Below are 26,185 nucleotides of genomic sequence, written 5' to 3'. Positions count from 1 at the left end.
ATTTATATAGACTATGAATAATAAGTGATGATATTCTTAAATAAATCCTTAAGTAAATCAGGTCTGGGAAAATTTGATATTTTAAAATTTAGATATTAAAATAAAGATTTTTTTAACTTTCTGATCAGCGCAGTCATGGCTTATGCCAGCTTTTTGCTGATGTTTTATTTTTGAATATATTTATAATATAATTTACTTAAAAGAAGTTGAAATTTACCACTTTGCTAGTCTTACTCTAACCTCTCTAAGCTTTTTCTAACAAACAATTACAATAATACTGAAAATGTGTTTAAAATATTTACCAATACATAATGACGGGAACTATCATGTCACTTAAAAATGTTCCTCCAGATTCACGCTTTATCTAACAAAAAGAAACAATTGGATTCTAAACTATGCATACTTTTAAGGGTTTACTCTTAGTATCCATTTTTAGAAATACAGAACAATTCCTTCAGCTTTTTAAATAGCTGAGACTTAATGTGCCATAAAAACATACTGTAAATATTTCTGTTGCTGTAATGGTGTCTCAGTTACCACAAAGAGTTGCTAGGATATTATCTGTGTCAGGAAGTTTGTTGTGCCTTCATGAAGGAAAACCAACAGTCATCTTGATACATTATGCAAATATTGTCCTGTTTTCTCAACAGATTCCTTTGGAGCAATCAAAAAACTCCCAGCCTCCAAGCAGCATTCATCTAGATTGCTGTATTCTGCTGTTAGTATCCATGCAAGTAACACTTTCCCTCTTTTTTTTTTTTTTTTTTTTTTAATGCTTGCAGTAGTAGATAAACTTATACTTGATTGAATTCAGTGCTAGAGATAATAGCGCAAATGTACCTGTTAAAAGCATTTTCCATTTCAGAAACCGGGGAAACATTTAAAATGTTATGAAGAAATCACGTTTGTTGCCAAAAATATTATTTGGACAGAACACTGTTAAACTAAGATCTCTGTTTAACAGATGGTTATCAAGTATGTTATATTTGATGGAAATGAGTATACACAGTAAAGTGCTGAAGTTAATAAATACAAAAGATAAACATGGTTGTAAAACTTTTGCTGACCCCTATGTACATGATATCCTAAATGAGTCTATGATAGGATTTAATGTTTTTGAATTGCTTATAATAAAAAGAGGAAGTTGAATTTTTCTTTAATACACATAATTTCCTCTTTAGTTGTCTTTGAAGTTCCCAAGTTTTCTTTTATTAGGTCTGCAGCAAATCACTTTAGCCTAGCTTAACTTCAGGCAGGGCAGAACTTCGCTGTGCTGCACTCAAGCATTGGAAAGCAACAACCAGAAAGCGAATCAGCTATGAACAGAAAATTAAGTTCCCTGAACTGGACTTTGCTGCTTATTTAGGTGTTATTCTGAACAGTCCCTTTACTTGCTCACTCATTTCTGTTCATTAATTAGTTCTTTGTTTACAACTATTTGAATAAGGACTGAAGGAAAGTTAAGTAGAGGCCTTCAAATTATGGTTATTGTCCTCTTTAACTGGAGACAACCAGGTTAGTCTATTTTAAAACTATATGACATTAAAACTATATGACAAACTGTGGCCCAAACTTTAACCGAATTTACTTATATTTTGTGGAGCTCAGCAAGCTTTTAGGTTCGTGTTAATTGTTTGCATGCCTGTGCACAGCTTGGTGTTTGTCAGAAGCAAAGGCTGTAAGTAGCACAAGAACATTTAGTGCAGTGTTTCTGACCCAGCTGTGCGAGGAAATGTCAGTATGATGGGAAGGTCTCCTGGGATCTGCAGTGTGAATTCCAGGCAAAAGTTATTCAAACAAGTATGAAGTGAATGATGCTAGATCTATTTAAGTTTGTCTTATTACTAATGTGTTTTATGATGGCAATTTTTGAGTAGATTCAAAGAATGGAAAGGATGAAAGGAAGTATTTTTCTGAGATAATCAAAATGGAAGCTGTGGTAAATCTGTTTTTATTCAGCAATGCATCTAAGTTTGAGCAAGGCACAATAGACTCTTTATAGTTGTTCTTTATAGAAAGAGAATTATGAAGAGGAATTACACATCTTCACAGGGCTTTAGTGACATGCTTAATTGGAATTATGCAGTAGTAAGCTAGGAAAAAAATCACAGCCCTATATCCCAAGTATACGTCCTAAATGCTTTTCAGTTTAATATCAGGTGTAGAAAATTATTCCCATCTGTTGGTATTACATGGCTAATACTGATTGGTCAATCAGAATTAGCCAGGATTTAAAACCTCTGTGCAGGATATGTTTCAATAATGGAAGCAGAACATTGTGAGAGAGCTGGGAAGTTCTGCTTGATCTTGAAAAAAAGAAACAAACTCTCAAGAGTTTTGATATGGTCAGCAGTACGTCCTGAGGGAAGCTGTGTGAATCCTGTAGGGCTTTTGAAACTTGCTCAAATTTGGATGAAGTTTGTGCAAAGCTGGTCTGCAGAAACAGCAATTATGTAGGTACAAAAATGCCTTCTCCTTGTAACATGTGCTACTTAATCAGTGTGTATGCCCTCTTGCAGGGCTGGGGCTGGGTGCGCCTCAGGTATCCTGAGCTTGGTGTGTTGCTCCCTGGTGTAACTGCAGCCCCACTATGCCATAGGAGTGCCAGAATGTAGCTCTGCTTGTTGGAGTGATGTAGGTGGTGGTGGTAAAAGGAAGTGAATGAAAGCATCCTTGAGGATGAAATAATCTACTTCATCAAAGGGAAAACACTTTAAAAGAAAACGTAAGCTGAGAACATGTGAGTACCTGGAAGTGCCAGGATTTGGCCTGATAAAGGCATGAACATCCAGTCATGCATGTGTGTAGGTAGCTGTATGCGGCACTCTGTCAGTAAGATGGTCTTTGACTCAATATACTAGTTGAGCCTATGGAAAGCCTTGAGAATGCGCAGTTTACTGGCTCTTGTTGTATCTTTTAGATAATATATGTTACAGGAACAATTCTGCAGGGTTTTTGATGTATCTACAAAAAAAAAAGTCACAAATACTACTTGAATTGTAATACTGCCAAGAGACAGCCCAAACTAGAGAATAAAGCTTTCAGATATCCTGGCAGTTTAGCATAAATACCTAATGCTTAAAAGAATTGGTAGATTTATTTAAAATAAATAAATAAACTCTTCATACTAAAAAGCATCTACATAAAGGTAACCCACAATACACCCAAAGGTATACAAACCTTTTTAGCTATTCACATAGTCTAAAATAGTAGTCACAGAGTAGCAGAGCGGGATAAAATGTGTATACTGCTGTTCTTAAACAAAAGGGCTTATCAAAGGTAGGGAAATCAAGTATAAAAAAAGTTTTTCTATAATAATAGAGAAACAACTAATATTTGTAAAGGAGTCTGGATAGTGTATATGACAAGGGTGTACTTTGTTATTGTAGTGTAGTTCGCACAACATACTATTTAATTTAGTTGGGAATATGCAAGAACTAACATTTTCTAAGCCTACAAGTCTTCAAGAAAATTATTGCATTTGAGAACTGAATGCATTTTGAATGATTAAAGTGAAGCAGTGGTAACATCACATTTAACATTATTTTCAGGGAGTCTAAATATTTCATCATTGTTAATTCCTGCATAATCTCTCATTTAAATGGCCAATTTTCCATTGCATAAGAAATGGAAAACAGAAATAACTTGGTTTTCTTCATCTCTCCTCATTTGTGATTCAGACAAATTCCCTCTCTCTATATAAATATATGTAAGGAAAAATAGCTCCAACCCAGTGATGTCTAATGCAATTTACTTGTGCAACAGTCAGTGGGGTGGTACTGATGCATTTTATTACCAATGGATAGGGAAAACTGAGATATGGTATATACCTGGCTTTACAAGTAACCATGTCATGCCCAGAAAGTGAATCCAGCTTCTTCTGGTTCCTCTTTCTACTGTCCTATACTTCTCAGCTAGGTACCTGATTATTAGTGACATGCCAGCTTGGACACTCAGCCTTCAGAAAGTCTTTCCAAGAATTACTGGCTTAAAACACTTCCCAGCAACTCAGCAAAGGGAATCCTTCAGATTATTTAATAGACTAGATGAATCTTTTCAAATAAATAAACTTACCCATATGTATGTTTCTTCCCCAGTTGAAAATCTTTGATAGAGATTTTCTTGGAGTGTTTTCTTTGCGTCTCTGCATCAAGTCATCACATAAAGTTTAGAAATAGGTAATATAAAAGTGATTTTTAGGACATTTCGTGGTTGGCAATGATTGAACCAAGATCTGTTTCATGAACCAAGATCTGTTTCACTTTCTAGTATCAGAGATATCTCATCCCTTGCTAAATCAACTACAAAGCAGCCAAGAAACCGATCCTACTTCTGTGTGGTCATGCAGTCTTTTGTTTTAAGTCACAACCCTCCCTCCCCTTCCCGCCGCATCATCTTCAGTGAACTGAGATTAGCACAAATATAGGTGCATTTCAGATGTTTACCCCTTACCTGCTTTCAACAATTACGATATGCTAGCTGTGTTTATCCAATATTCCCCTTATATCAAAAAGCCTTAGTGTCTTTATTTTGGTTTAAAGTTTATTAAATTTTGATCTTGTTAAAGCAGAAGGTTAATTTCCCCATTACTTTAAAAGGCTGCTACAGGTGTCTCCATTTTTGGTGAGACCAATTCACATTAAAATCAAATGAAGCTCAGCTGTCTGCTGAGTGGTAGAAAGACCCGACTGAACCTTTTTGTAGTGAAGGTATGTTGATCCTTTCTGAAGGTGATCTGGTCAGTTGAAAGAGGGCATATTTTATCACACTAAAATATTTTATTTATTCTACTAGGAAGTTTCTTCAATTTTAATAGCAAGTCTTATTTAAGGAAAAAAACCAAGAATTTTAGTTTCCTTTTGGACCTGAAGGCAGCTGCCCTTCACAGTCACAAAGCAGAAAGTAGGTAAGAATTCACTGAGCAGAGAGGCTGTTAGGCTGGGTTTAAGGATGGCTTTCTGAACACATGGATTTCTTTTATTTTTTTTTTACTCTCTGTAGTTTGGAAGAGTTACTGGCTGTGAAGAGTAAAAATGATAATGTAGAACTGTATACATGTGAAATAAGTAAAACAAACATTTTTCTCTGTCAGCCTGTAGGCACCAAGTGTTGTCTTGTAGGCTTTTGGAAGAGTAGTTACTGGGCACCTCTAGGCAGTAACTGAAATAACTTCTTTCCTTTCTGAGGTAAGTTTGCCCTAGTGTGTCTATTCCTGGTGTGACTCAGCTGAAAGCTGTAGACTCTTACCTAAGGAGTCTGTAGCCTCTGTTTATGCCTTTGAATGTTTATGTATTAGTCCTCTGAAGAGTGCAAATCCACTTGGAGAGCAAAGAGTGTCAGCAAATACTTTTGTTTGTTTTCGTATGGTGTCTGCAGCGTGGTAAGAATCACAGTGGTTCATCAGATTTAAAAATTTCCAAAACACAGTTATATTCAAACTTTTAAAATTAAATATGTGCATGTTCTCATTTCCTTAGGGAAATGCTCTTAAAAGGAGGCTTCTTTACAGTGGGAAGAGAAGGCTAATTTCTAAGGCACAGTAAATACTGAAGAGGGAACAGTAACTGCCACCTAAACTTCAGACTTAATATTCCTGTGTAACAGTTTGATATTAGATTTATTAACATCCCAAATTCTGCTTATGAGCAGAAGGATTGACTGAGGGAAGTACTTATGGGATTATTTTGGGAAAGACACAATGCCAGTATCTCATTCTGACTTTATTGTTATGTGTGTAACAATGATGCTTCCAACTTTAAGGCTGAGCAAGGATTGAGTACAGGAATCCATGCTTGGGGAACTCTTCTGCCAAGGCTAATGCATTTTAACTTCATAAGGATTTCAGATTTGGGTTTTGGGAATTATTGACCTAGAATAGAAAATCCTTTGAGGTGTAGTTGATTTAAAGAAAAAAAAAACAAAACACATCTGAGCTGTGTGAAGTTCAGATAGCAAAATATGAAAATATATTCAGCTCGTCTAGTTCTGCAGTTTATCACTATTTGAAGATGCAGACTTACCAGAAAGTTTAGAGGAGTTAGTGAACCTCAAAATAATCTAAATTCAATTTTGAATTCTAAAGCTGATTTTTTTCCCAGTCTTGGAAGGTACAATCTGAGCAGAACAAGAATAGAAAAAGATATAGGCAAAGCGAGATACTGAAGGTCGTATATTACGTGAGTAAGAGAAAGCATGTCCTCTGAGTACTACCCTGCTCTCCCTTTCCCTGCAAGCTTTGCTGTACTCTTAAGATCCCTTTGAGACTCAGGATATGGAAACTCCCATGGACTTGCACTCAGAGACAAGAATAAGAATCTTGAGTAGTTTGTGAACAAAAAGGCCAGGCTTCTTTTTTAGCTTCATTCTAAATAATGATCACATTTTAAACCTACTTCATACAAATTCAATTTCTTTAATTCAGGCCTAATCATGCTGTAATGAAAGCTTTTTCAGATGCACTGTTTCCTGCAGTGTGGATGTTGTCATCTGCTGTTGATGGAACTTGTGAAAATGAACGTGCAATATTTTGATGCCTTTGGCTAAAAGTCTTAGAATTGTTTGTCTGTAGCTTGAATTGACTGGAAATGTTCCAGGGCTCTCAATTAACTACTGCATAGCAACTTCTGTGACTAACATATGATAACGTCCTTATCTAGGGTGATACAGGTGGTCCTTGTGGTGTGGTACAGCAAGAGTAAAATTCACCTACGTAATCAGCAAAGCTACCTTGCACATCACACCAGTTCATGAAGCGGTTTCACAACGGACTGGTGACCATCCTAATTGTCTTGACCTTCCAAAGTGCAGGGAACATATCTTGGATGTTGATTTTGCTCTAATTTGCATACATAGCTCTGTGTGCTTCTATATGTATGTTTGTGAATGTGTGCGCATATTATACAATATACTGTTATACATTCTTCTCCCACTGGGAAGAGGATGAGAGAACAAGTGTGTGACAGATGTTAATCATGTTGCTTAATTGCTGCTGAAAAGCATTCGGATAAAGCGGCAATGAATGGGGTACAAGAGCTTAGGGAAAAGACGCGCTTTTGTGTTAGACCAGTCTATGATGTGCTAAACCCCACTATTACCACTGACTCACAATCCCAGGCAGAAGCTATCCAGAAGGAAAATGAGAAAGAAGAGACCTCAGAAGGAAATGTCAGGGTAGTCATTTTCTCATAGGACTCTTCTTGGCAGCTGGAGATAGTGACTCTGTAATAACATGTTAGTCTTGAAGGGGGATTCCTCCAGAACGGAAATGTCCTTACAAGGACCATTGCCCTAACTGTATTCAAGCCTGTGGGAAACAGTTACCCTATGACGAGTTCTTCTAAACTAGATAGGATTTATATTTATTCTTAAATTGTTTTATTTTTGGTAACTCCCCCACTGTGACTTGACATCCCAGAAACAAGACCCTTCAGATTCTCACAAGCCAGTAACACTGCTGACAAAACTTGTTCAGAGTTGTCTGTTAGCTCTACTCACTTGATAATTTTCCATTCTGCCATTCCCTTCTGTTAATTCGGAAACGGCTGTTACATATATCAAAAAAGTTAAAAACATCTTGTTGGAGATACATTAGCTAAATCAAGAGAAGCAAGGGAAAGAGCTATCTGCTTACTCTGATTATATTTCTATTTTAAGAGGCTTGGATTTTCCAGACTGACGCAGGTGTTGAGCAAAAGTATCTTGGAAAACCGACCCAGATTGTGGATTTAATTCTGAGTGTACAATGTAAGTTTTGGTGGTACTTGTTTTGCCTAGAAGCTTTTATTCACTCCCCCAAATTTCAATTGTAACTGTCCTCAGCAATGTGATGGTAATAGCTAATATTGCATGGAGCTGATTGCTATGTTTTTTCCTTCCTCTGCAGACCTTGCAGTCACAGTCTGAGATCTAAGAATGAGATCGGATTAATTTCTAATTGCACACTTGCACAAGAAACAACAGATTTGCCAGTGTACCCAATGCCTTTAGTGATATTTCTTAATCTCATTGACCCCTGGAACTCTATTAATGTGAAGCTACTCATGTAATGGACCATTCTGCTGATTATGTGTAATGTACAAGCAGATGCTAGCTCAATATTTCAGTTGTACCGGCTGTTCAGATTTGGCAGTAACAAGTGGTAAAATCTGCTGCTATTAGATGAAGAGTGATTCCAAGCACACAGTGAGAAGCTGACACTTTTCCAGGCATTCAAAACAGAAGCACAGTTTAATATTGTGTTCAGTACTTGCCCTATAACTCTTCCAGTTCTCACAGAAGAGTAGAAATTTGGTGACTCCTGGTGTTATATTTCCCGCCAGACTCATTTGCTGTATACACTAAGAGCTCTTGGAAAAGCTGATAAATGAACAGGGAGCCTTTTTTCTTTAACTGATGAAATGAAATTCTCTCCCAGGCAAGGGACATGCTGGGTTAGGTACTTCTCTGCACCTTCTCTGAGATCCAAATAGGAACAAGAGTGATCCTTTGCCAGCCCTCTGCTGAGCGAAGGGAAGTACTCCAGGGAGATGCTTCATAAATGATGTGTTCTGATGTCTGTCCCAGTATGTAGGCCAGAGATTGCAAACCCTTAGGTAAGCAATTTGGATTCAATTGCAAGTGTAATGGGCACACATCCTAGAAGAAAATGCTCCCACATCTCGAGTTCTGTGCCTGAATTCAGATATTATTACTGTCCCTTGTGTCTGAACTTAGTGGCAGCAGGATTAGCTCCTGTACTCTACCACCACAACAAATAATTGCATTTCAGTGACCATAATTTTCAGAAACAAAACTGAAAATCTCTCTGAAATGAAACCAAACCATACGCTTTAATACTTGCATTTGGTTTGGAATCTAGAGTTCAAATTCATACTAATAGCCAGGTAATCTGCAGGTTTGTTATTATAGACATGTTTTTGCATACCTGTAAGCAAGAACAATTAAAGCAAGTTAAAATCACTGAACTCCCTTTGTTATTGGAATTGAAAATTGGAAAGAAAACAATCTTGTTGAATTTGAAAATTTCAAAAAGGAAAAAAAAGGGTTTTATTTTACCTCTAAAGACAGTGTTGTTTTTTTTCCTAATGATCTTGAATTACTTGTCTGGTAATTATACAGGCATTTATAGAGCCAGGTGATGTCAACTATTAGCAAACTATTGACAGACTTGGTCCTTTATGCAAAACAGCAAAAATACCTTCAAGTTTCAGTGGAAGAGCCTGAGTTTTTTATTTGGTCAGAGCATACCAGAATGACAATTCTCTAGACAGTCTCTGGCAAGATTCCAGATCTGTGTGTATGTTAAGCTCAGATGTCAGTGCCTTAATGTAGGGGTCTGAAGATGAACTTTGGCAGTGTTTTTGTACAGGTACAGTCTCTGTTTTGAAATAAAATGCCTTATTGTCCTGTAAAATCCAGTGAGAATCATGCTAGTGGGTTATTTTTGCTGCCCCTAAAATATTGTGCTTTGCATGAACCTTGAATGAGCAAGGTCTTATCGGGTGAATTCTTTCCTCAAGCTTCCACAATTGTTTTTCATTCCATTTTTACATTTATGGTATATTCATATAAAAATATTCATACATTTTGTTGTTTAACACTGCTAGAAACCAGACCTGACATCCAACACGTGGACAAGCACTGACACGTGTCTTGTGAGATCAGCTTCTTCCTTTTGAATAAATGCCATTAATGTGTTGGGAGTCATGCGGTGATTCCTGTCTGAACACTGTAGAGCAGGACAGAACTTTTAAATGCTATATCTGTGCCTAGGCACAGATTGCAACAGATAACTAACCTAGAAAATGGGATGCAAACATCTTACACAGACTAGCCTTCTAGTTACTGAATATTGCCTAATCTGAGATAAATAGAAATCTTGGTTACAAAGCTTAAAAAAAAAAATCAGGAAGGAATGCCTGTTGGACATAATACTAATTTCTCCTTTGCCAGCTGTGAAATTCATCTCCTTATTAAAAAAGTCAAAGCGAAGTTTATGGAATGTGTTTGCATTTAAAGCTGTTTTTCTGTTCATTTTCAGATGAATTTGGAGACATGGCCTGTTATAATACCACTTCCATTAAACATTGGAAGCTTGAATTTTTGAAAAAAAAATCACACAAACATACTGCTGCTAATCCAAACAGAGGGGTTATGAACTGAACCTTCAAACAGAAACTTTCAATATTTGGCTTCTCAGCTCAGTAGCACCAATACGGTATGCCAACCATCATGTACTGTAATTAATAATTGTTGTAAAAAAAGGTCTTTAAAGCAGAATACCCACTGCATATAGCTTGACTGCTTTTTTAACCAAATAAGGTAATAGGGCATTTCACTGTTTATAATAGCTACATGAAATACGATGTTTCAAACTGTTAAAGAAAACACATTTAAACTTTTCCTGCCCATTTCCAAGTTTCTTTAACTTCTTAAAAAAACTGTCTACGACTCTCTGGCAGATTTATAGAAACCTCCATTTTTCACTTTTCAAAACACTTTAACAAAGCTTCAGAGATGAGCAACATATCACCCAAGTTCTGGCATTTATACAAGGATTGTACACACTGAAGTTCAGAAAGAGTAAACATGCAGAAATCAATTCCAGAGACTGACAGAAAGCGGAACTAATTAAAGAGGCCCAAGCAAAAGAGATCATTTTTGAAGACAAACAAGTCAATATTTATCACATAAATAAAGTTGGTGCTGCAGTGAATCCGGTGATATTTATAAATATACATCTGGCACAATAACATTTTGGTAATTATGAAATGACTGCTAATAAAATATGTGTAAATACTTGAGCCCTACAATAGATGACTCTCAAACTGCTTTAGGCTCATATCAAAATTTAAACATTATATTATCTGACATCATCCTGAAGTTCCTTAATGACCAAACATTTGTTACTATTCCCACTTACCATTGTAACTTTATTGACTTAACTGGAATTAATTTCATTATATCAGTGAAAGGAGACAGATTCAGGCCATGAACTCCTCATTGAATGTTTTCTTTTCCTATATTTCTCTTACCCTGCAAGTCCAGTAGCTATTTAACAGTGCTACTTTGGGCTCTCCTGGTTGTCATGCCAGTGCTATCTGGTGCTGATTACCCCTTCATTTTGCTGGAAGTGTTCTTGGCATCAGACCCATGCCAAATCCTCAGGATTTTATTCTCTGCTACCAGTTCACATTATTTTCAGAACAGGAAATTTGTCAGAGGTTTTTCACTTTCACTGAACAAGGGCAATGAAGTGCTTGCAGGATGAAAGGCCGTATTTTTCAATCATGACAGAAATCCCAAGAGGTGTAATTTTTAAATCTTTGCGTCGCTTAGGACGATGCTGGTATAGTTCTGCCAGCTCAGGTTGTTCCTATCATCTGAGTGTTTGATGTTCAATAGCAGCAAAACCGTGAACCCTTAGAATGGTGAAATTACCACTGGCCCCTCCTTTTTTTTCCCCACATATGGGTTCATTTAAGGCAAGGAGTACAAGTTTATTACTGTTTAAAGAGGAGGCAACTATTACCTCTGTCACTGGAAATGGACTTCTGCACATTAGTGCCAAATGCAGAGGGTGGGAAAGTGTGTGTGTATAGGGGAAATGGGAAGGGGGGAATGTATGCTTGTGTATGACTTGCACGAGCACTGTGTGTTTCCGTATTCAGTATTATTACCTTCCCCTGGTTCCCTGGTATATTTTGGAGTCCATTTTATTTGAGGTTTCTAAGTGTTTTTGACTTTTGCGCATACCAAATGCATTCAGGAAATGCTGATTCCTTTTAAACTACATCTCTAGAGCTCATGAGTAGAATTCAGGTCTGCAGGTCAAAGTTCCTTTTGCCATCAGTATGAATTCAGTATGCAAAATGGGAAATCTGCAGCAAACCTCTAGAGCATAGGATTGGCAAGGTTAAGGTACTTTGCTTTAGCAGCATTATCTTTATCACATCAACGGCATCTTTCCATTTGTTCAGTTGTCTTGGGTAGAAATTTAAATTTAACAGAACAAAAACTATGTTGTTGTTGTCATTTGACTTTATTTTTATTTGGTTAGTAACAGCATTTCTCACCTGCAGGAAATCTCCATGCCAGAAAACCTGACATCCAAGATGTCAGAAGCATCAGTATTCACAGCAGGGCATTTTCTAACTTTCCTGACTGATTCCCATTCAGGCTCTAGCACAACCTTTTCAGTTTTGTCCTAAATGGACAAGTAGAGCTGCCTCCCACTCCAGACCATCACTAGCATGTATGCTGTCTGTGGTGAGATGGTTTCATCTGATTCAGATGAAAACACATGTGCACACACAAATAAAATAATTAAAACAACAACAACAAGAAACCACAACACTTTTTCTTTTTCATTCAGCTGATTTACATGAGTATTTTCTCAAATGCATGGGGAACCTTAGTACAGGGGAAGGAGCGAGTGCAGCAATAAAAGGCCCAGCGTGTACAGACAAAGCCAGTGTTGCCACTGAAAAGTATCCATGTGGAGCCATAATCATGATATTTCAATATCACGTATGTCGTGTATGGACTAACCTGCTTCCCTTAAACAATGTATTCAAATGCCCAAAGGGTTGATTCATATGCCCGAGAAAGGTCTATTAAGTACTACACATGGATGAGAAACAGATGTTTTATGTGAATGTTAAAAATTCCAGGACAGCTTTTGCAATGACAGAGATTGCTCTGGTGTCCCTGGCTAGCTTCCCTGGTGTTGTCACATGTATTGTATATTGTTTGGATACGCTGCAGAGATGGATGCTTCAGTCATGTTTAATGTAAGGCATCTTTCAAAGGTAGGATACACGTGTAAAATATCCGTAGATAATAGAGGGAAAAAAATATGAATGAAAGGAAAGCAAAAAGAATCAAATGTATTTATCTACAGGAAGAAGAGGATGTAAATATGAAAAAAAACTGAAAGAACAATGACTTTTTAAAAGTAAGGAAAACACGAGGAAGTCAGTGAATATTGATTATCAAAGCCCTGAACAAAAGCTTCAGGTGATATTTAGCTGGCAGTAGTAGTGGGTGAACCAACTGTCAAATATTCAACAACATAACACAGGAACAGCTCTGTTTGAAGAGATGATGTGGAGTTCAGCACAAGTAAAACTTAAGCTTTTGTTAGTCCAGGAATTAACACTGCTATTAGCAGTCACAGAAGAAGGAAAAGGGAAAAAAAAAGTATCATAACCAGTTGGAGATGCACAGTGAATACACCATACACCAGTATTTTCAGAATTGAGTAAAAAAAATAAAATGGGGGGGGGGGGGAGGGGGGGAGAAAAATTTGGGTTACACAACATTTGGACACTCCAAAACTGACCTGCTCCTCTCATTGTCTCCAACCTACCAACTGGTTCAGACTAAGAGGCTTATGAAAAAGCCCCCTCTTGCATGCCTACAAAGTTTATTAAGCCTAAGACGTCCCTGATTTAAGGGGCTGGTAAGAGCAGCTGGATGCCATTGTTCTAAAGTTGGAAAAACATGGCTTCAGTCTCAGGTTTGCTGGAGTGATGGTCTTTTTTTTTTTTCCTAGTAACTGGGCCTGTTGTCAGTAATGTCCAGGGTAAACGTTTAGACATGAGAACTAAAACAGACAAGTTAGCTGACTCATCCACAAGCAAGGTAGTTAATGGTGTGAAAAGGATTCACATCTCTTGACTCCCTCTTCTGTGTTTTATCCACAAAACCATTTTTAAGTCACAGGATACTTCTGAGTTTACAATGAATTTAAAGAATACATTACTACTTCTTTTCAGGACATCTATATTTACAAAGCCGAAAGAGCTTTCTCAATCTGGAAACCATTAATTAGCAGTTCTACCTACGTGAAGTAGGTAAGAAATAAGAAACAATATTTTCATGTCTACAAAGTGGAGGTTATCAGGGCAAAGAAACCTGAGATACGTGATTATGCTGCTGTCAAGTTTATACCTGTATGCAGTTAATGCAGAGGGAATTCTAGTTAAGATCCCCCTTGCCCAGCAGCACCCTGCCCCTGGCCTCCCCAGCCTCCCCACAGCCATTCTGCCTCTGGTGCTGCACAGCCACCTCTACCTTGGTTTGGGGACAGGTAATTTGGAAGAACCAGTTATTCCATCTGCAGATCTCACGAGTTGAAATCTGCTAATAAATCCATCTTAAATGTGGCAGACAGATTATCATGAGTGTGAAGAGGCAGTTTGTAAGCTATCTGAACAGAGAGAATGGGGAAAACAATTCTGTGCAGGTCCAAACACGGTGAATTATCAGGAAAATCTTAATAGAGAGATCTGTGTCATTGTAGAACCATTTTCCCAAGCAGAATAATAGAAGATTAAAACTTTCATGATTGGATCGTCATCATATGAATGGCATGATTGTCCTAGGTATGGTATGACTACATTACTAACCCATTTTAACTCTATACAGGATTGTGCAGGACTCAGTTGTGATTTAAAATGAGCAAAACCAGGTTGTTGCCTGAAAACAACATATTTCCTCCTTGTTATCTGCCGAACTGAGGGTTCTGTATAAGTGAGCTCATACTTAAAGCAGTCTGCTTTGAGACCTCAAGTTCACCTGGAAAGTGTTAATTCCTTTGAAAACCAGTTCTACTTCTGTTTGTTTGGGCTGGGAAGAGGGAATGGCTAGCTGGATGATTACCTTGAGAATGAGAACATACAAAATCCAGGAAGAATGAGAGCCCACCTAACAAAGAAGGAAGCACCTAGGGAGGAAACCCCCAGTGTCTGAAGTCAAGAAAGAGAAAAATGAAAAAGTCAGAAAGAAAGGTACTCTGTCAGAACCATTCACTGAAGTCCCAGAAGAGTTGTGCACTAAAACATCATGTTCCTTTGAATTTAGCTATCTTTTATGAGCAACAGTTGAAAAATGAGTAACAACTGATCTTTCACATATGTAACCTTACGACCTGACATGGGATCTTTCAGTGGGGCTGGAAAGCACGGCAGAAATTCAGCAGTTTGAAACGTGAGCACTTGGATCTTAGATTGCCCTTTTGTCACATCACAGCTCTGCTCTCAGGATTTGCATCGTGTTGGGTCTCCAGCTCACCCTCTGCATGGGGGAAAATTCCACTTTTTTTGTATGTGCAGATGCGCATACTTCAATTGATGAGATTGTGCTACTTTATTCACATATTCATTTGTATTTCAAGACCTTCTCTTTAGTCACTCTTACTGAGCAAATACAAAGAAATCAAAAGGGGACTAGAAATTTGAATAATACATACTTCACTGATATTTCTATATTAAAAAAATGCTAATAGTTCTTTGGCTCAACTTTGCTTTTTTTGGGGGGGGGGGTATTCAGTATTTTTTTCTTCTTAGAAGATGAATTGCCTCTTCATAAGACAAAGGAAACAGTATTCCATCTTATGAGTGAACCATCTGTGGAGGGAAATAATCCACTGTCTAGCTAGGAAAAGAAATGAGGCAGCATAATATGCACATGCCAGGGATTTACTTTCCAAGTCATTTCAGCTGAAGGAATGATAAAGCTTTCCTTTAATTTCAAAATATGTCTCATTTGAAAAAAAAAACAAACAAAAACAACTATCGAGGTGTAACAGTTTCCTTTAATTTACTGTATATGAACAGCTTATTTCTTGCTCTACTAGCTTGTTGGTGCCCCCTTGTGTTTAAAAGAACATGATAAATATCTATTGTATTTGTCAATCTTTTAAGACACAAGATTCCTCCTGAAGAACTTAAATAACTATAACTGATCAAGGTATGGATACTAGTGCAGAAGGAAAAAAAAAAAAAAAAACAAAAAACCACAAAAAACCCTTTTCTTAGGAATTGAAAACAGACTTTTAGCTTACATTTCTTTTTTCAGGATAATTTTTAGATATTTTCAGATGTTTCAAAACCACTAATAAATTAAAGATATTGATAAGTTTCTAGCAACTGTATTTTTAAAAGTATTTAAACAAATGGCCAAAACCAACATTGGGATTTTTTCTCTTTATTCTGTTCAGGTATATTATTCTCATGTATATAATCAGTGAATTAATTGATACTCTTTATTATATGATGGTGAAAGACATCTGAGGACTTGTTTTCATTATTGTAAGGCATGTGGGTTTTTAGGTGTGCAACAAGAAGAACCACCATGTCTTTCAGTCCCAGAATGAACACAAACAGATTCGGACCAGCAGGCATGCTGCCAAATCCATGTTTTGCGGGGGTCCTGGTTAACGGCAGAAAATTGCATTCATCTAGTCTGTTGTGATTTAGGAGCATAGGATGAGGCACGTCAGCAAGCCAGGAGCTGGAAGAAAACTACCAGACTGTGGCATCAAGTTATTAGAAGAGCAGTGACCAGACACAGGGTAAGTGGGTGGCAAGCATCCTAGCACAGTACAAGAATCCAGAAAACTTGTGAGCTGTTGAAGGAAAATCCTGTGTTTTGAAAGGAAATATTCAAAAGTTGTTTTTGAGATGTTTATGAATCACCAGAATTTTTTGTACCTGCTTCCTATTTTGATCTACATAAGCAACGAACTTCCAAAAACCTCTCATATTCAAATTTCACCTGTGGTCAGCATGAGGCTGCTGCGATTCGAATTCTGGAGGGCAGCTCACCTCTGAAAGAAAATGACTGTATCTGGTACCTCTTGGATTGCAACCCTGACAAAAATAGTATTGATCCATTAATTGCAGGCGGATGTCTGTCTGACAGTCTCAAGGATGATCTACAAAAATTCTCAAATGACATATTAACTCCTGAGTGGTGCAATTAAAGAGATTTATTAAGATTAGGTGGAGAAGGTGACATTAAAGCCAGAGAAGTGGCCTGGATGTCACACCTACTCTGATGTGTGGCAACAGCTGATCGGCGATGTTCTACCTCAGTTTAGTCATGGTGAATAAGACACCATGAGTGTACGAAGACTTACTTCTATCCCTTCTCGTCCAACCCTCTCTTCTCGTCACCCAGCCTAGCCCATAGTTACTGGCTTCAGTGTCACTTTGGTTTTGCTGTCCCTTCCTGACTTGCTGGACTTTCCACCCTGACTTATGCTGATGATGTTTTGAGGAGCAGCAGCGGGAAAGCACCAGACCCAGCATCGCCTGTGTGCTCTTAACACACCAGTGCGTGCTGAGGGCTGTCAGTGATGCACTTTGTGTACAATAACAAGTGACGTGACTTTGTTACTCTTAATTATCTGCCTGGACATAGACAAGCTATCTATATTTACAGATGTATTGCTGGAAAGTATGCTGTGTTCAGTCTGACCAGGAAACAATCACTGCCGCATTATTTTATTTATATGGATTCAAAGCACAACAAAAAAATGTCTATATTCTTTCTTGTATCCATTTATGTTCAAAAATATGTACATGAGCATAAGCCAGTTCTCCAAGATCAACCAAAATTCACAACAACAAAATTGATGGCCATACCTAATTAACAAGGCAAGCACTCATCTATTGCGTGTGATGTTCTGTCTTGCTAAGATCTGCAAACTCTGCCCAGGATAAATGCATGTGAAAAATACTCTTCTTTAAAATTTTCCTAAATTTATTTCTCTCAGTACCTGTCCTGCAGAAACACAGAAGCTGGAGGCTGGAGAAGTGAGCACAACCGTTTCTTTAACCAGCTCATCATCCTTGATTTTTTTCATGCAGGTCCTTGGATATTTGTGTTATGGCAAATACTGGTGAATCTCTCTGAATTTGCATTTGACTCACAGCACTGGGCTGAACCCTGAGCACGTTGTTCCCCTGTTTCCAGGGAATCTTCAGAGGGCCTGGCTAAATTCATGATTCATGTGTTTAAACCACAAGCTCCTTGGAAATAGATTGAGGATATTAAAATAGATAATGTAACCAGTTAAAACAACAACAACAAAAGCCTAGCAAACACCTGTGACCAGCAGTTGTAACTGAGTATATGTAAGTCCAGAATTTAAATATACAATTCAGTGACAGTCCTATGTGTAATTTCAGTGCTGATGAAAGGACCTTCTAAGATCTATATGCTACCTGGGAAATAATTGCTAGGCATAGATCAGTGAGACTTGTGCTAAGTAATTAGATTCTGAAAAAGCAGCCATATGATTGTGCATAATGTTATCCAAATATTAGTTGTACTACAACCAGGTACTATTATAACAGCTCTTAACTCATTCATGCAAGTCTTAACCTACTACTTTTAGTGAAGTGTTTCTGTAAAATAATGGTCTTAAATTACCAGTTGCCACTGCATAAAACACTCTTGTGATGGGATCAGGTATGCAGCAATGGCAGCAGCTGGGGCAGAGCTAACGGAGGCCCCAGCATCCTCCCAGCTGTAGAAGCAGCTGGGTAGAGAGGGGCAGCCCTGTTCTGCGGGAAGATGGGAGCCGTGGGAAGGATATCAGCAGGGAACAAGGAGGCTTCTGGCTACTTTTCCTGTGGCACCTGGGCTGGCTGCAGGAAGGGGAAGTTGGTCTGGGCTCTTGGCTGCCTGGGAGGTGAGTGCTGCGGGGCACGGGTACCGGGACTGTAGGGGCAATCTCTGTTCCTCCAGGGAGTAAGTGCCTCATAGAGCATTGTGAGAGGAGCCCTGGGAGGGCAGGTGGCTGTGAGGAGGGTCTGGAAGCAGCAGCAGGTCCTTCGGGAAGCGTTATCCATGATCAGATCTCTGAGCTCTCGCTGTTATTAATGTAGTGTTAAAAATGTGTCTCTTAGTGGGCTGTCAGTCTATGCAGGGTGCTACTTCTACTGCCTCTCTGCCCTGTAGATGTCTTGAATAGCACAGGAGCTATGGTCTTCTAGTATCCAAGCTACTTAAAGAGCATTAGTTTGAATCACGGTTAAGTGTCTCATTGTATCTCAAAAGAAAAAAACTTCGCTGCTTCCTCTACAGATGGTGCAACCGTGGCAGGCTCACAGAAGTCAGAGTGGATCACAAATACTAAATGCATGTCAAGGGAGATGCTGTCTTCTATAAATGTAGAGTGACATGTCGAGTCACAGGTAAATATATCACCCTTCTTCCTCTGTATGATTCAAATGGCAGTTAAGCTATGAGAGTCGCTTCTAGGAAGCAATTTTCTTCTTTTTTTTTTTTTTTAAAGTTCAGAGCTTAAGACCAAAGATATTGAGTCAGGTCATAGCACGCAACTGCAGATTGCACAAAAACATTTTAGGCTGATTTTTTTGCTTTGGACTGTACGCCACAAAAAGGAAAACAAGAAAGATCCATGAAAATTCTTCTTAATCTTCCTATCCCGGTTACCTCAAGCTCCAGTTCAAGAAGGTAATCAATAGCTGCTGTTAACTGTTAGCCACAGAGATCAAAGAGAAGGGAATGTACATTTTCATGTCTGTTGCAAATGGCTATGGATCGATGGACTTGTGCTACAGAGGAAGGGATTGAGATGAGAAACTGGTGCAAGGATCATTATATGTACAGCACTAGATTTCCCCAGAAGCTTGAAACAGATGACGGAGATCTCATAAAAATGAACCAGGAAAACTCAGATCACCAGTAGCTTGAGTCCATTTGAATCTCTCTTGGGATAGAGAGGGACTGGACCCAAAGACAAAGGGTTAAAGAAAATGGAGTGGGCTCTGCTTTGCTTCCCCACCCCTTCGGGCAGTGCAGCTGGGCTAGTGCCACAGCTGTAAGAATTTCCTTCCATCAGTAGCAAGGGGAGAATTTGAGACTGACTGTGACTCACATGGTCTGAATCAAATCTTTTCCCTTGCTGTTCCTGTGAACACGGTTTACAGCATCTTCTAATTTAATTTCAAAGTCCTGGCCAGGATCTTGGGTGGTGTTGCCTTCAACTGTAAATTGCAGAGGGAAGCAGTGGGAGGTTCCTCAAACTTTTGTAAAATGACACTTGGAAACTTCAGCAGCATTAATGGGAAAACCCTGCATGTATCCATAATGGCTAAGAGTAACTAGTGCAATCTCTTCATGGGGAAATGACAAAGGGAGTCGTTCTCACATGCAGAAAGCAGTGTATTTTGTCTTAGAACTTTTTTTTGCTCTTATGCAGAATAACTTAATTTTTCATTTTGATTACATCGTCTAAAACTGCGGGAATCAGTCATCCCAAATATATATTCTTGACTTAGGGAATGTGTGGTGACCCTGAATGTGCTTCTGCTGTTGGCACAGGCAAAAAGCTATGAAGCAGTGGATGATTTCTGCTACAGACGTTGTTTGATTCAGTCCTTAAATTGCATTCAGATTTGACCATATATTTGGCATACTAGATATTACCATTTGCAAACTGTAATACTGTTCTCACTCACCTCTGGCAAAATGTTAAAACAAAAAGCCAGGAGTGTTGAAGATAATATTTAATATAAGCATGTACAGAAGCACTAGGAAGATTGAGGCATTGATAAAATAATGTTTTAGTAGTATTTGCTTAATTCCAACACAACTATGCTTGACTTAAATGAGATCATAACAAATTATTTGTGTTTTAGGTACGTGAGCTCTATATAAAGGCAAAGCGCTATATAGACAAGAGCCTTGCCATACTCTGTCAGATCCGAGGTCCACCCAGCCCAGGACCCAGTGTCTGTCAGTGGTAAGTAGCAAGGAAAGGAGATAAGAAACAGAACATCCTTCCCCACAAATGCCTTTCCAACAACCAGGGGCTTAAGAGCTTACACAGCTGAAAATTATATCCAGACTGCTTTGTACAGTAGACACCACTGAACCTATTTTTCATGAATGTTTCACATCCTCTAGAAACGAAAAAAAAGGCAAAAAGAAAGCTATGCTTCTGGCCACACTTGTACTGCATGAAAATCTCACAATGCTTGGCATCCATAGTTTTGCTGTATTTAATACTATTGAATAATTTATGTAATAACACTATGCACTCAATATGTTAGATGGAAAAAATACTACCTCCTGATTGTCTTAACCTTGCCACCTGCTAATTTCTCTGGGTATGCCTTAGCTTTTATAGTATGACTCATCGTTCCCCCTTTTCCGCCTTGCCTGTGATTTTAGGGCTCTCTAGAACCTCATTCTCTACCGCACCCACAGCACGTCCATTAACTCGTTTTTTTCTCATGTACGTGTGGATGACGGGCAGGGACCATGCTGTGGAGGGTGCAGAAGGCAAGGGGCAGGGGTACGCCCCTGCAGGAGCTTTTTCCACGATCATGTGATTGCGCTCATGCCATTTCGAGCAGCTGCCAGGGATGTGGGCTCTTATCTCCGGGTGCCCCAGCCGAAAGGAGAGCTGGAGCATTTCCCTGCCTTCACCGCGCGCCCCGCAAAGGTGTAAGAGAGTACACAAAAATAGTTCGGAGGCAGAGAGGGGCTGGTGGGCTGCCATTTGGGCTGATGGGGCTGGTGTTAGCATTTCTCCAGTGAACGAGCACCCGGAGCCTTTACTTGTCTCCGGATCACAGGAGGTGAGAACTGAATTATTATTGTTATGAAGGTACACAGTACATTCTGCAGGAGCAAACTATAAATATTTCCAGCAAATGCACTTAATATAGGTGTGGGTGCCAAGTAGCACTGTCTCCTTCCTAATTGTTAAGAAAGAATTTTTGTTTTATTGCATAGACAAGTAGATCCTCCTTCTCTTTGCCATCCTTCTCACAAGTATGTGTTGAGATGGCACAATGGGTTTATCACATGGTAAGGAAGAAAACTGTAGCTGGAGCCTCTGTCTCCTATCAGCCCAGCAGCCTATTTTAGCTCATGGGGCTCTTGAGAAGACAAATCTTGTTTCCTCTGCTCTCGCGCACAGTCTGAGTGGTCCCACTGCTTGGTTGTCACCTCCAGTGAAGGAGTGGTCCAACTGATGTCAGTCCAATGCCGATGTCCCCGCGCTGCACAGGGAGGAGCCCAGGGAGCCGTGGCAGGTCCATGACATGGTGTGTGGACATCTGGAGGGATGGACATTGGGCAGCCTCCATCCAGGGGCATGACTTCCCCTTTCTCCTTGTAGCGTGTCCAGCCATGGGCTTCTCCAAAGCATTCAGAGGACCTGCTTGAGCTCCTCCATTTGAGTGGGAAGGAAAATTCTCCTGCCTGGTAGTACTGCTGGCTGTGGCACAGCCTCCGCAACACATGGAGGTCATCCATTTCCATGCAAATCTGTGCCTGACCAGCCCAGGACCTTCTAAACTAATGGCAGGCAATCACTGTGGTTTGATTTTCAGGACACTTTTTAAACAGTAAATGATCACTCATTAACACTTAAACACCTGGAGTGAGGCGGTAGTGTTAGGTCTACTTTGTTTGTTTGTTTTGTTTTTTTTTTTCCATGCATGTGGCTGAAGTATAAATTTAATTTCTGAAACACTGCTTGTCAGACTAGAACTCCCTAAACCCCGTTACTAAATGAGGTCATTGATCAGCTGACCTGCCTTTGGCTGGGCTTGCAGTGGAGAGCAGTGGGCAGAAAAGGCCACTTTCTGATGAGGACACAGGCTCCGTGGCCGAAGCCTGCTCTGCCGGCTCTGAGGTGTGTGTGTCCAGGCTGGGTTCCCAGCCCAGCTGTAGCCAGCGGCTGCTGACAGAGCCTGGGATCATTGCAAGATAGGATGCTGGAATCCGGCATTGTTTCCAGCTTTCTTTGTGTTTCACGTTCATAAGACAAATATATATGTTGGGCTTGTGCCCACATTTGGTTCTGCTGCAAATCTCCGTCCAAAATAAATTAATTGTAAGCAAAGGAAAAAGAGCACTCTCTCGAATGCCTTTGATCTCCAGTTAAGCAAGCCAGTAAGTGAGGCTTCATACAACACGATCCACTCATCTGCTCTTCTGCTAATAATAAAATGAGTAAAGCACATTTTAAAAATAGTCTAAATCCATACTTTCTCAAAAAAGCACAAAAGTTAAGAAGGAGTAAAAAGATATGAAATCTAGACTAAAAGCATCTTGGCTTGGCTTCAAAGCCTCTGGGGATTATAGCCCATGAAGAAGAAATCTATACGTGTAAATTCCCTTGTTTGTGTGTTTATCTCAGTGTGTTTTCTACCTGTCATGTCAAATCTCCAACATCACCTGGAAAGATTCTTTTACAACTTGAAAAATGCAGTCCCATGGAGATACTGAAGCCACAACCTGCTACGTTTTGGGTAACAAAGGAGAGTAGAGAGTGGGTTGATGACTGCAACCTAAGCAGGAGCCGTGTCCGGTCCCAGTTGTGCAGCAGGGAGCCACATGCCCTGCGCAGTCCCCCAGGGGCTCCTTCCCCAGCAAGGCAGGAGGAGGTTGCTTGGCCCCACAGTTCTCTTGTAGTCCGGGTCAGAGAACCACCAGCGAGATGTGGCTTCTGGGGCTGCCCCAGGGAGCGGGAGCACAGCCCTGAGAGAAGCCAAGGGGTTTGTGCCCTGGGAGATGAAGAGGTCTGGGATCCTGTTCTCCTGGTCCTGTGCAACTCCTGTGGCCATCCAGCTGAAGGTGTAAAAAGTGAGTGGCAGCTATTCTACACCCCGCACTTAAATAAGTAAATGCATAAATGAAGAAGAGGTGGTATTTTGTGAGGTCCCGAGTTTGCTGGTGTGTACCGTGATACTCCTAACACCCCTTGCACACTGGGCCTGGGGAGGGGAGGCAGCTGGATGCTGCCAGCAGGCACTGTCCGCCCGGGAAATGTGTCCCGTATGGATGTTTGAGCGTGGACAGACGGAGGTGAATGCCAGCACACGCGGGGCAGTGGGAAGGGGCGCGGGGGTGAGCTGGTGAGAGACCCAGCTGTGCCTTGGGCGGGGGAGACCTGTCAGCGCGGCAGCCCCAAATGACGGCATCTCTTTGGCAGGACACCGAGCCATACTTTTCCCCCCCTTTTTTCTCTAACAGCAAAGCGCACGAGGTTTTACCACGGTACGAAACGGGCCGGTGGGGGTGAACCCGGCTCCGCTTCGGGCAGCGCAGGGCCACCGGGCTCAGCCCCGGGGACTCCCCAGCGCCGCGCCCGGGGCGCGCTGACCTTTGGCGGCCGCGCTGCCCCCGCCCGGCCGCCGCAGCAGCAGCAGCGGGAGCACGACCAGCACCGGCAGCACCGCCAGCAGCTGCCGCCGTCGCTCCGGCGCCCGGTGCCCAAGGTCAGGGCGGCACCGGCGGCCGCTCAGCAGGTAGGCGCGGAGCCCTGCGCGGGCGGAGCGGGCAGGGAGGCAGCGCGGCGGCGGCGGCGTGAGGCGGGGTGCCGGAGGGCTGGAGGCCGGCCGGAGGGCTGGAGGGCCGGCTGGAGGGCCGGCCGGCTCCCTCCCCGCCGCTCCCACCCCGCGGAGGGCCGCGCCGCGCTCCCGCCGCCCGTATTTAAAGGCGGCCGGGGGGCGCTGCGCCCTGCGGTGCCGCTCGGCGGGGTAGCGAGCCCTGCCCGCAAAAAGAGAGGGAGGGGGGAGGAAAGGGGGGGGAAAAAAATAGGGAGAGGGAGGAGGAGGAGGAGGAGGAGGAGGGAGCCTGGGAAGTTGAGTTTGGTACCAAGCGGCAGCTGGGCTGCGGGGCTCGGCGGGCGATGGATAAGGATGAGATCCACCTGCACAGGCTGCCGGCCGCCGCGCCCTGGGGACCACGTAAGTCCGCGGCGGGGACGGAGTGCGGGGCGCCGGGGGGCCCGTGGGGAACGGGACGCCCCGCTGCCCATCTCTCGGCAGCCTTTCGGCGGGGAGCGGCGGTTACAAATCCCGGAGTAACCTCCGCCAAGTAGCAGGGAAACAAGATAGCTGTCTCCCCGCCCCGACCCCTCAAGGCGTAGAATGGCATAAAGTCCCCTTTACCTACATTCATGTAGCAATTAAAAGCTCATCTGGCCCCGGGATGCTAGTCTAATTATGAAAAACTGCTGGGATGCGAAGTAGATGAGATAAATCCTCGATTCGATGATTGCTCTTAATTCACGCTGTGCTGTGGAAGACCAGCAAAGAAAGGTCTTACCAACTGAAACAGGTCTGTCTCAGGTTGTCAGTAATGTTTTTACAGAACTGGCTATATCGCGTATCTCTATCATTAACTAATGTGTGCAGCAAAATAAATTATATATATTGGAAAGGGAAAATACATTCCTTGGCTGAGAAGTTACAGAATGTTTAGAGCCAAAGAGCAGATCGTTTAAATGGTAGGGGGTGGGAATTTCCTTGGCTTCCCTCTAGAAATAAATCACAGCTCGGTGTCTGCGTGCATGCATGTGCACCCACATATGCATTTATATAAAATCTTCACGCGCATTGGAACACAGATTTTTACAAGCACTATTTACTGAACACATTTTTCTACTAGTTTAGAGACTATAAAACTAGAACTGAGATGCTAACCAGGAACGTGCTGTAACACACTTGATTATCCAGCTGAATTGTATACAAATGAAGTAAATTTAGCATGGCACCATTTATAAATTCCATGCTTTACAATCAAAATTCCAAATCTAACTATTTGCAGCTAAGAATAGCACGGGGAGCCTTTTTCTTTACTCCCTCTTTCTTGGATTCCCATGAAAACCGTTATCCTAGAGTCTACTCGTTAAATGGCCAAATATTTAACTGGAGTTCAGCCCACTTCTAAAAGAAATGCTGTACACTCATCAAACCGTAGGGTAGCCAGAGTGCTCAGAATGAAAAGAGAACTATTTCTTTAATGTCTGACATGAAACAGCTGGACTTTGTATCTCGATACCGGGGATGGGGTTTCTGACTGCCACTGTGTGTCCCGTGTTAACATATTAGTTAAATTAAGGAGTTGGAACTCTTCAAAGCTGACCATGGGGTATATTCTGAAATTGAGAGCTGGGAAAGCCTGAGGTGCTGAGGTGTTATCGCAGTACATTAACGGAGGTATGAGCAAGAGGGCTGAAAGATAGAAATGGCACTAGAAAGCTCTACCATTACTCATGGGGCAGGTGGCAATTTATCATGAGGCAATCACGGCGATAGGGCGGGAGTCCTGAGAAGTTGTTGGAGTGGCGTTTTATCTGCGAGAAACTTTACAGAATGGTTTGCAGTGACATTCTCTATTTAATTTACTGAATCACCTATTAGCAGCACAAACACTGTGTACCAGCTTCGTTAGTAAGTTCAAGGAGCAGTTTTGTTCTTGGAAGCGTGTATTTGTTTTTCTGTTGATAACTTATCCAAAAAAGCTTGTTTGTAAAAGCCATTTATAAGATGAAACTCCTGTCTAATTACATAATGGATCCATGCATTGCAGCATGATCAATTAGTCCCAGCTAGTTCTTGGG

At 40.9% G+C, this 26,185-nt stretch overlaps 1 protein-coding gene and 2 long non-coding RNA genes across 10 annotated transcripts in view; all 3 read left to right on the top strand.

Moving 5' to 3' along the window:
• The first annotated feature begins 731 nt into the window (after positions 1–731).
• Positions 732–9,884, top strand: LOC308195993. 3 transcript variants are annotated; one of them, XR_013952004.1, is made up of 5 exons: positions 732–2,457; positions 4,599–4,709; positions 5,093–5,186; positions 7,654–7,743; positions 7,883–9,884. It is a non-coding gene; the product is annotated as an uncharacterized lncRNA (long non-coding RNA). The 3 variants fall into 3 exon arrangements; XR_013952005.1 differs by lacking the exons at positions 4,599–4,709; positions 5,093–5,186 and having other exon boundaries at positions 734–2,453; positions 7,883–9,882; XR_013952006.1 differs by lacking the exons at positions 4,599–4,709; positions 5,093–5,186 and having other exon boundaries at positions 734–2,457; positions 7,883–9,882.
• Positions 9,885–16,363: 6,479 nt separating this feature from the next.
• LOC308195992 lies at positions 16,364–22,349 on the top strand. 2 transcript variants are annotated; one of them, XR_013952002.1, is made up of 5 exons: positions 16,364–18,484; positions 18,880–18,989; positions 20,460–20,563; positions 21,749–21,875; positions 21,950–22,349. It is a non-coding gene; the product is annotated as an uncharacterized lncRNA (long non-coding RNA). The 2 variants fall into 2 exon arrangements; XR_013952003.1 differs by having other exon boundaries at positions 21,749–22,349.
• Positions 22,350–23,938: 1,589 nt separating this feature from the next.
• The window catches only part of ANO1 (anoctamin 1), a 77,844-nt gene continuing 75,597 nt past the window's right edge, over positions 23,939–26,185 (top strand). For 4 of the 5 annotated variants that reach the window (XM_080594340.1, XM_080594339.1, XM_080594342.1 and 1 more), the window contains exon 1: positions 24,367–24,527. In XM_080594340.1, coding sequence (XP_080450466.1) covers positions 24,470–24,527 — 58 coding nt within the window. In that variant the 5' untranslated portion in view covers positions 24,367–24,469. Of the gene's footprint in view, positions 24,087–24,366; positions 24,528–26,185 lie in introns of those variants that run through there. The other variant, XM_080594341.1, reaches the window with a different exon arrangement.

Source organism: Anser brachyrhynchus (genome assembly GCF_964034855.1).
Source record: "Anser brachyrhynchus genome assembly, chromosome: 5".
NCBI classification, from domain to species: domain Eukaryota; kingdom Metazoa; phylum Chordata; class Aves; order Anseriformes; family Anatidae; genus Anser; species Anser brachyrhynchus.
The sequence above is the reverse complement of the archived record's forward strand: the minus strand, read 5'-3'. Positions and strand labels throughout refer to the sequence as shown.